The sequence below is a fragment of the Bombina bombina genome, chromosome 11 (genome assembly GCF_027579735.1).
Source record: "Bombina bombina isolate aBomBom1 chromosome 11, aBomBom1.pri, whole genome shotgun sequence".
Lineage (NCBI taxonomy): Eukaryota > Metazoa > Chordata > Amphibia > Anura > Bombinatoridae > Bombina > Bombina bombina.
Window position 1 is genome coordinate 196,394,497 of NC_069509.1, and position 11,167 is coordinate 196,405,663.

Below are 11,167 nucleotides of genomic sequence, written 5' to 3' on the forward strand. Positions count from 1 at the left end.
GCGCAAAGAAAGAAAGTCTGCCCCTTACTAGATCCGGTCCCGGATCGGGGGCTGCCCCTTCATGCTGTCTTGGTGGTAGCAGCGGGCTTCTTGGCCTGTTTACCCTTGTTCCAAGTCTGGTTAGGTCTCCAGAATGACTTGGATTGAGCAAAATTCCCCTCTTGCTTTGCAACAGGGGAGGAGGAAGAGGGACCACCTTTGAAGTTTCTAAAGGAACGAAAATTATTTTGTTTGGTTCTCACTTGTCTTATCCTGAGGAAGGGCATGGCCTTTTCCTCCAATGATGTCTGAAATAATCTCTTTCAGTTCAAGCCCGAATAGGGTCTTACCCTTGAAAGGGATAGCTAAAAGCTTAGATTTTGATGACACGTCAGCAGACCAGGACTTAAGCCATAACGCTCTACGCGCTAAAATGGCAAAACCTAAATTCTTTGCCACTAATTTAGCCAGTTGAAAAGCGGCATCTGTAATGAAAGAATTAGCTAGCTTGAGAGCCCTAATTCTATCCAGAATATCATCTAATGGGGTCTCAACCTGAAGAGCCTCCTCTAGAGCCTCAAACCAAAAAGCAGCTGCAGTAGTTACAGGAACAATGCACGCTATAGGTTGCAGAAGAAAACCCTGATGAATAAATATTTTCTTTAGGAGACCCTCTAATTTTTTATCCATAGGATCTTTGAAAGCACAGCTATCCTCAATAGGTATAGTTGTACGCTTAGCCAGGGTAGAAATAGCTCCCCCCACCTTAGGGACCGTCTGCCACGAGTCCCGCATGGTGTCTGATATGGGAAACATTTTCTTAAAAGTAGGAGGGGGAGAAAAGGGAATACCTGGTCTATCCCACTCCTTAGCAACAATGTCTGAAATCCTCTTAGGGACCGGAAAAACATTAGTGTAGGCAGGTACCTCAAGATATCTGTCCATTTTACACAATTTCTCTGGAACTACAATAGGGTCACAATCATCCAGAGTCGCTAAAACCTCCCTGAGTAACAAGCGGAGGTGTTCTAGTTTAAATTTAAAAGCCGTCATATCTGAGTCTGTCTGAGGGAACATCTTTCCTGAATCAGAAATCTCTCCCTCAGACAGCAAATCCCTCACCCCCAACTCAGAACATTGTGAGGGTACATCGGATATGGCTAATAAAGCGTCAGAGGGCTCAGCATTTACTCTAGCATCAGACCTACTGTGCTTCCCCTGCAACCCAGGCAGCTTAGATAAAACCTCTGTGAGGGTAGTATTCATAACTGCGGCCATATCTTGCAGGGTGAAAGTATTAGACACACTAGAAGTACTTGGAGTTGCTTGTGCGGGCATTAATGGTTGTGACACTTGGGGAGAATTAGATGGCATAACCTGATTCCCTTCTGACTGAGAATCATCCTGCGACTTTTATCAGCTAAAATATGTTCTTTGCAATTTATTGCCCTTTCAGTGCATGAGGGACACATTTTAAGTGGGGGTTCCACAATGGCTTCCAAACACACTGAACATTGGCTTACCTCAATGTCAGACATGTTGAACAGGCTAGTAATGACCACAAACAAGCTCGAAAACACTTTATTTAGTGAAAAAATATCAATCTTAAAAAAATGGTACTGCGCCTTTAAGAGAAAAAAAGCATACACGTTTTGCAACACTGCTTTAAAATACACCAATCGTTTCAATTTTTTTATATAATATACAAATAATGCAGCTGAGATTGCCCCACAAGAGAGGAACAGTTAACCCTTTACTGTGCAAAAGCAGATAGTAAATAAGGCCTAAATCCGGACAAAACCCCCTGCACCTGCCTACCTGCCCTCAGGGATTGGAAAAATGGGATTAAAGCTTCGATTTGGCCCAACACTTCCACAAGGGCCCACCGGAGTTGGAGCTTGCTGCTTGCTCTGCAATTACAACTGCGCAACTGAGGCGGAAAAAATAGGCCCCGCCCATCTCACTCAATGTTTTGTTCAGCCTAAATGAACCGCACTAGAGCGGTCTGAAACTAGCCATGTGGGTTCTGAAACCCAAAAAGAAGCCAAGTGTACCCTCAATAAAGTCTCACAAAACGTTATTGCCAAAAACATTATAAGCACTCCCAGTTCAAAAAACGTTTGCCCACAAACATCCAAACTCAGTGTCAACCATTTTTTTTTTTACTAGCCCCTATATGCAAGCTTAGTAATACCCATCTTCTCTTTAGGATTACTGCTTACCCTTACCCTCATGGGGATACTGTCAGCCGTTCTGAAATAACACAGTCTCTCCAGAAAAAATGACTGAACATACCTCACTGCTTATAGCATGAAAAACGTTCCTCACACTGAAGTTTCTTGTACTCCTCAGCCATTCTGTGGGAACTGCTCTGGATCTTAGTGACAAATGCTAAGATCATCAGCCTCCAGGCAGAAGTCTTCATCCATCTGCTGCCTGAGAGTAAATAGTACACACCAGTACCATTTAAAATAAAAAACTCTTGCTTGAAGAAATAAAAAACTAATATTTTATCACCTCTTTCACTTTACCCTTCCTAGTACTTAGAGTAGGCAAAGAGAATGACTGGGGGGTGGAGCTAAGGGAGAAGTTGTATAGACAGCTCTGCTGTGGTGCTCTTTGCCACTTCCTGTTAGCAGGAGGATAATATCCCACAAGTAAAGGATGAATACGTGGACTCGTCGTACCTTATAGAAGAAAACAGCAGGTCTAAGTAAAAGACCTGTTTGGAGAGTTTCCTTAAGAAAGACTCTAATTTGCAGTCCATTGGGTCTCTAAACAAAGTGCTATCCTCCATAGGGGTAGTCGTACATTTGGCTAGAGTGGAAATAGCACCATCAACCTTAGGGATTGTTTCCTACATTTCCGCATTCTGTTCTGGAATAGGGTACATATTCCTAAACCTTGTGGAAGGAACAAAAGGTACACCTGGCTTTTTTTATTCTTTAGTTTAGTCAAATTTCTAAGCCCTTGAAGGTCACCTCTTCTCTCAGAGCATTTTAACAGTTTTTCACCACTAGAGGGTGTTAGTTCATGTGTGACATATAGATAACACTGTGCTCACGCATGTGGAGATCCAGTGAGCCAGCTCTGATTGTCTAAAATGGACGTCTGTCAAAAGAACTGAAATAAGGGGGCAGTTTGCAGAGGCTTAGATACAAGATAATCACAGAGGTAAAAAACATAATTTATGCTTACCTGATAAATTCCTTTCTTCTGTAGTGTGATCAGTCCACGGGTCATCATTACTTCTGGGATATTACTCCTCCCCAACAGGAAGTGCAAGAGGATTCACCCAGCAGAGCTGCATATAGCTCCTCCCCTCTACGTCACTCCCAGTCATTCGACCAAGGACCAACGAGAAAGGAAAAGCCAAGGGTGAAGTGGTGACTGGAGTATAAATTAAAAAATATTTACCTGCCTTAAAAACAGGGCGGGCCGTGGACTGATCACACTACAGAAGAAAGGAATTTATCAGGTAAGCATAAATTATGTTTTCTTCTGTTAAGTGTGATCAGTCCACGGGTCATCATTACTTCTGGGATACCAATACCAAAGCAAAAGTACACGGATGACGGGAGGGATAGGCAGGCTCTTTATACAGAAGGAACCACTGCCTGAAGAACCTTTCTCCCAAAAATAGCCTCCGATGAAGCAAAAGTGTCAAATTTGTAAAATTTGGAAAAAGTATGAAGCGAAGACCAAGTTGCAGCCTTGCAAATCTGTTCAACAGAGGCCTCATTCTTGAAGGCCCAAGTGGAAGCCACAGCTCTAGTAGAATGAGCTGTAATTCTTTCAGGAGGCTGCTGTCCAGCAGTCTCATAAGCTAAACGAATTATGCTACGAAGCCAAAAGGAAAGAGAGGTAGCGGAAGCTTTTTGACCTCTCCTCTGCCCAGAGTAAATGACAAACAGAGAAGACGTTTGTCGAAATTCCTTAGTTGCCTGTAAGTAAAATTTTAGAGCACGGACTACATCCAGGTTGTGCAGTAGACGTTCCTTCTTTGAAGAAGGATTTGGGCATAAAGAAGGAACAACAATCTCTTGATTGATATTCCTGTTAGTAACTACCTTAGGTAAGAACCCAGGTTTAGTACGCAGGACTACCTTATCCGAATGAAAAATCAAATAAGGAGAATCACAATGTAAGGCTGATAATTCAGAGACTCTTCGAGCCGAGGAAATAGCCATTAAAAATAGAACTTTCCAAGATAACAACTTTATATCAATGGAATGAAGGGATTCAAACGGAACGCCCTGTAAAACATTAAGAACAAGGTTTAAACTCCATGGTGGAGCAACAGTTTTAAACACAGGCTTAATCCTGGCCAAAGCCTGACAAAAAGCCTGGACGTCAGGAACTTCTGACAGACGTTTGTGTAACAGAATGGACAGAGCTGAGATCTGTCCCTTTAATGAACTAGCAGATAAACCCTTTTCTAAACCTTCTTGTAGAAAAGACAATATCCTAGGAATCCTAACCTTACTCCAAGAGTAACCTTTGGATTCACACCAATATAGGTATTTACGCCATATCTTATGGTAAATCTTTCTGGTAACAGGTTTCCTAGCCTGTATTAAGGTATCAATAACTGACTCAGAAAACCCACGTCTTGATAAAATCAAGCGTTCAATTTCCAAGCAGTCAGCTTCAGAGAAGTTAGATTTTGATGTTTGAAGGGACCCTGTATCAGAAGGTCCTGTTTCAGAGGTAGAGACCAAGGTGGACAGGATGACAAGTCCACCAGGTCTGCATACCAAGTCCTGCGTGGCCACGCAGGTGCTATTAGAATCACTGATGCTCTCTCTTGTTTGATTCTGGCAATCAATCGAGGAAGTAACGGGAAGGGTGGAAACACGTAAGCCATCCTGAAGTCCCAAGGTGCTGTCAGAGCATCTATCAGGACTGCTCCTGGATCCCTGGATCTGGACCCATAACGAGGAAGCTTGGCGTTCTGTCGAGACGCCATGAGATCTATCTCTGGTTTGCCCCAACGTCGAAGTATTTGGGCAAAGACCTCCGGATGAAGTTCCCACTCCCCCGGATGAAAAGTCTGACGACTTAAGAAATCCGCCTCCCAGTTCTCCACTCCCGGGATGTGGATTGCTGACAGGTGGCAAGAGTGAGACTCTGCCCAGCGAATTATCTTTGATACTTCCATCATAGCTAGGGAGCTTCTTGTCCCTCCCTGATGGTTGATGTAAGCTACAGTCGTGATGTTGTCCGACTGAAACCTGATGAACCCCCGAGTTGTCAACTGGGGCCAAGCCAGGAGGGCATTGAGAACTGCTCTCAATTCCAGAATGTTTATTGGCAGGAGACTCTCCTCCTGACTCCATTGTCCCTGAGCCTTCAGAGAATTCCAGACGGCACCCCAACCTAGAAGGCTGGCGTCTGTTGTTACAATTGTCCAGTCTGGTCTGCTGAATGGCATCCCCCTGGACAGATGTGGCCGAGAAAGCCACCATAGAAGAGAATTTCTGGTCTCTTGATCCAGATTCAGAGAAGGGGATAAGTCTGAGTAATCCCCATTCCACTGACTTAGCATGCACAGTTGCAGTGGTCTGAGGTGTAAGCGTGCAAAGGGTACTATGTCCATTGCCGCTACCATTAAGCCGATTACCTCCATGCATTGAGCCACTGACGGGTGTTGAATGGAATGAAGGGTGCGGCAAGCACTTTGAAGTCTTGTTAGCCTGTCCTCTGTCAGGTAAATCTTCATTTCTACAGAATCTATAAGAGTCCCCAGGAAGGGAACTCTTGTGAGTGGAACGAGTGAACTTTTCTTTTCGTTCACCTTCCATCCATGTGACCTTAGAAATGCCAGCACTAACTCTGTATGAGACTTGGCAGTTTGAAAGCTTGAAGCTTGTATCAGAATGTCGTCTAGGTATGGAGCTACCGAGATTCCCCGCGGTCTTAGTACCGCCAGAAGAGCACCCAGAACCTTTGTGAAGATTCTTGGAGCTGTAGCCAATCCGAATGGAAGAGCCACAAACTGGTAATGCCTGTCTAGGAAGGCAAACCTTAGGTACCGATAATGATCTTTGTGAATCGGTATGTGAAGGTAAGCATCTTTTAAATCTACAGTAGTCATGTACTGACCCTCTTGGATCATAGGTAAAATTGTCCGAATAGTCTCCATCTTGAACGATGGAACTCTTAGGAATTTGTTTAGGATCTTTAAGTCCAGGATTGGTCTGAAAGTTCCCTCTTTTTTGGGAACCACAAACAGATTTGAGTAAAACCCCTGTCCCTGTTCCGATCGTGGAACTGGATGGATTACTCCCATTAACAAGAGCTCTTGTACGCAGCGTAGAAACGCCTCTTTCTTTGTCTGGATTGTTGACAATCTTGACAGATGAAATCTCTCTCTTGGAGGAGAGTATTTGAAGTCCAGAAGGTATCCCTGAGATATTATCTCTAGCGCCCAGGGATCCTGAACATCTTTTGCCCAAGCCTGGGCGAAGAGAGAAAGTCTGCCCCCCACTAGATCCGATCCCGGATCGGGGGCCCTCAATTCATGCTGTTTTAGGGGCAGCAGCAGGTTTCCTAGTCTGCTTGCCCTTGTTCCAGGACTGGTTAGGTTTCCAGCCTTGTCTGTAGCGAGCAACAGCTCCTTCCTGTTTTGGTGCAGAGGAAGTTGATGCTGCTCCTGCTTTGAAATTACGAAAGGAACGAAAATTAGACTGTCTAGTCTTGGCTTTGGCTTTGTCCTGAGGCAGGGCATGGCCTTTACCTCCTGTAATGTCAGCGATAATCTCTTTCAACCCGGGCCCGAATAAGGTCTGCCCTTTGAAAGGTATATTAAGCAATTTAGACTTAGAAGTAACATCAGCTGACCAGGATTTTAGCCACAGCGCCCTGCGTGCCTGAATGGCGAATCCTGAATTCTTCGCCGTAAGTTTAGTAAGATGTACTACGGCCTCCGAAATGAATGAATTAGCTAGTTTAAGGACTCTAAGCCTGTCCGTAATGTCGTCCAGAGTAGCTGAACCAATGTTCTCTTCCAGAGACTCAATCCAGAATGCCGCTGCAGCCGTGATCGGCGCAATGCATGCAAGGGGTTGCAATATAAAACCTTGTTGAACAAACATTTTCTTAAGGTAACCCTCTAATTTTTTATCCATTGGATCTGAAAAAGCACAGCTATCCTCCACCGGGATAGTGGTACGCTTAGCTAACTTAGAAACTGCTCCCTCCACCTTAGGGACCGTTTGCCATAAGTCCCTTGTGGTGGCGTCTATTGGAAACATTTTTCTAAATATCGGAGGGGGTGAGAACGGCACACCGGGTCTATCCCACTCCTTAGTAACAATTTCAGTAAGTCTCTTAGGTATAGGAAAAACCTCAGTACTCGTCGGTACCGCAAAATATTTATCCAACCTACACATTTTCTCTGGTATTGCAACTGTGTTACAATCATTCAGAGCCGCTAACACCTCCCCTAGTAATACACGGAGGTTTTCCAGTTTAAATTTAAAATTTGAAATATCTGAATCCAGTCTGTTTGGATCAGAACCGTCACCCACAGAATGAAGCTCTCCGTCCTCATGTTCTGCCACCTGTGACGCAGTGTCTGACATGGCCCTAATATTATCAGCGCACTCTGTTCTCACCCCAGAGTGATCACGCTTACCTCTTAGCTCTGGTAATTTAGCCAAAACCTCAGTCATAACAGTAGCCATATCCTGTAATGTGATTTGTAATGGCCGCCCAGATGTACTCGGCGCTACAATATCACGCACCTCCCTCTGAGCGGGAGATGTAGGTACTGACACGTGAGGCGAGTTAGTCGGCATAACTCTCCCCTCGTTGTTTGGTGAAATTTGTTCAATTTGTACAGATTGACTTTTATTTAAAGTAGCATCAATACAGTTAGTACATAAATTTCTATTGGGCTCCACTTTGGCATTGCAACAAATGACACAGGTATCATCCTCTGAATCAGACATGTTTAACACACTAGCAAATAAACTTGTAACTTGGAAATACAATTCAATTAGAATAATATTAAAACGTACTGTGCCTTTAAGAAGCACAGAAGATCTATGACAGTTGAAAATTAATAAATTGAAACAGTTATAGCCTCAATCCTTGTAAATAACACAACTTTAGCAAAGGTTTAATCCCATTAGCAAAGATAACAAATTCTGAAAGCAGGAAACAAATTACAGAATAAATGTTTTTTATCTCAGTCAAACTATAATTCTCACAGCTCTGCTGAGAGAAATTACCTCCTTCAAAATAAGTTTTGAAGACCCCTGAGCTCTGTAGAGATGAACCGGATCATGCAGGGAATACAATGAGTTGCTGACTGAAATATTTGATGTGTAGAAAAAGCGCCAAAAAACGGCCCCTCCCCCTCACACACAGCAGTGAGGGAGAACAGAAACTGTCAGAAAACAGATTAAGCAACTGCCAAGTGGAAAAATAGTGCCCAAACATTTATTCCCTCAGTACCTCAGTAAATGAAAACGATTTTACATTCCAGCAAAAACGTTAAACATAATCTCTAGTTATTAAACAGCTTTATGTATTTCTTACAGTGTAATTCTAGTGAAGTACCATTCCCCAGAATACTGAAGTGTAAAGTATACATACATGACATTATATCGGTATGGCAGGATTTTCTCATCAATTCCATTGTCAGAAAATAAAAACTGCTACATACCTCTATGCAGATTCATCTGCCCGCTGTCCCCTGATCTGAAGTTTACCTCTCCTCAGATGGCCGAGAAACAGCAATATGATCTTAACTACTCCGGCTAAAATCATAACAAAAACTCTGGTAGATTCTTCTTCAAACTCTGCCAGAGAGATAATAACACACTCCGGTGCTATTTTAAAATAACAAACTTTTGATTGAAGATATAAAACTAAGTATAATCACCATAGTCCTCTCACACATCCTATCTAGTCGTTGGGTGCAAGAGAATGACTGGGAGTGACGTAGAGGGGAGGAGCTATATGCAGCTCTGCTGGGTGAATCCTCTTGCACTTCCTGTTGGGGAGGAGTAATATCCCAGAAGTAATGATGACCCGTGGACTGATCACACTTAACAGAAGAAAGTGTATTTATATAAATGTGTTAGTTATGCAAAACTAGGGAATGGGTAATAAAGGGATTATCTTTCTTTTTAAACAATAACAATTCTGGTGTAGACTGTCCCTTTAAGTCCCCTGGCGATGCTGTACCTGTGTCAGACTACCAACAAATAGCCACAGGGCTGGCTGTGTGTGTGCTGTGTAAAGACACTTACCTTATGTAGCACCCCTCCACTGGCTTACCAGGCAAGTCAATCTATGTCAATGCAGCAGTATCCAGTAGAGAGCCCATCCAGTGCAGGTATCGAGTACCGCAGAGGATTGCAGTAGGAAATACCCGAGTCCCTCAGGGGGAGGCTAGGGATGAGTCCCCACAATGCCTGAAGGTAGTTATGGCTAAAGTCCCATTAGGGAAACGCTATGCATATAACAGGGTATATTCCTGTGTCCCTGTATCATTCAGCTGCTGTGAAGAGTCTTTCCTGTCTTCTTTGTAAATTACACTCCTCAGGGACTCTGGGTCTCACATAGGTCTGAGCTCCCAATTTGTAATCCATAAGCAAGTAGCTGGAACAACCGCTATTCTCAACCATCTCCTACGAGGCCAAGAACAAAACTAAGAGAGAGATGGAAAGGTTTTAAAGCACTTGTATGAGCTCTTGACCCCCTCCTAGTAGTGGGAAATATATCCCATATGTTTTGGAAGACTGAGGACATAATTTTACGAACCCCCCCCCCCCCGTCTGATTAGCTTTAAAAGGTTATAGAACCTCTAGCAACAAGGTCAAATTCATTTTACCTGCTGTAGTGTAATTAAATTGTTTACAAGTAGCTTGTTTACCCTTATTTTGTCATTTGAAATAGCTGATTTAGCCTGTGGTATCCCCACCTATACTGAAAGTTTCTATACTTAAAAGGCCACTAAATACAAAAATTTTCTTTCATGATTCAGATAGAGAATACAAATTTAAACAACATTACAATTTACTCCTATTTATTTTGCTTCATTTTTTAGATTTCCTTAGTTGAAGAAAAAGCAATGCATATGGGTGAGCCAATCACACGAGGCTTCTATGTGCAGCAACCAATCAGCAGCTACTGAGCATATCTAGATATGCTTTTCAGCAAATAATATCAAGAGAATAAAACAAAATGAGATAATAGAAGTAAATTAGAAAGATGCATTTTCTTTCTAAATCATGGAAGAAAAAATGTGGGTTTCATGTCCCTTTAAGTTCTGGCTATTGGCAGGCTTTGTAAACACAGCCAGCAGAATAAATTACATTCACAATGGGGTGTAGAAGAGATAACTAATAAAATGATAATTTCCCATTGCTCTCGCTAAGTATTGGGCTTTGCTTTACAGACAAATATAAGTAAGCATGTGTGTGTGCAGAAAGTGATAACATAATAAAATCTGCCAAATAGTGGCATGAAATAGAGTATAAAATGGGCCTAGATCAATACCTTGGATTGCTTACTTTAAAAATCTATATAAATTTTATAGGAAAATAAAAAAAACAAGGCTATATTTCTGTTTAAACAGAGTTATTACAAAAATGCTATAAATTCCCCGGTAAAATTCACAGTAACGAATGGGTATAGAAAACCTTTATCTCCATTATTGGAGGCAATAGGCAGCTCTACTCACATTTCTTTTATAATATACTACTTTGTCGTGGGCTTGACCTTCTGAGGATCCCCCAGGCAGCCAGTAACATTCAGTGTCACACACCCCTGATCTACACCATGAAAACAGATGTGAAAGCTCAGTGGCAATGGACAGCTTCCTAACAGTGCTGAAGACGCCATAGCAGGTTCTGGGGCCAGGGATTTACAAGGTTCATATTAGCACAACCGGCTGGTGATTTGGATAAGTCCATCATGTCGGAAACCAATAGGACAAAATGTGCTACTGAACTGCGTAAACCACTTACCGAGGGATCGGTCCATAAAGAGCACTGGGTGCACTGCCTGCATGGTGCCCCAGGAGAGTGCGGGTGTTGGCAGAAGTGGTCATACCCGTTGATAGGAGTACGACACAGGTAGCACATCTGGGCACCACAGCGACATGACATGCGGTTGCAGCCTTCGGATTTGATGAGGCCAGTCCCACATATGTGACACTTTCGCACGCGAG

The 11,167-nt window shown here is 43.0% G+C and overlaps 1 protein-coding gene across 1 annotated transcript in view; it reads right to left on the reverse strand.

Moving 5' to 3' along the window:
* Nucleotides 1-11,167, reverse strand: part of RNF216 (ring finger protein 216) — a gene marked incomplete in the record, with an annotated part of 472,645 nt that overhangs the window by 36,956 nt on the left and 424,522 nt on the right. Inside the window, 1 exon segment of the mRNA XM_053694600.1 lies at nucleotides 10,965-11,167. Within this exon segment, the coding sequence (XP_053550575.1) occupies nucleotides 10,965-11,167 (203 nt within the window).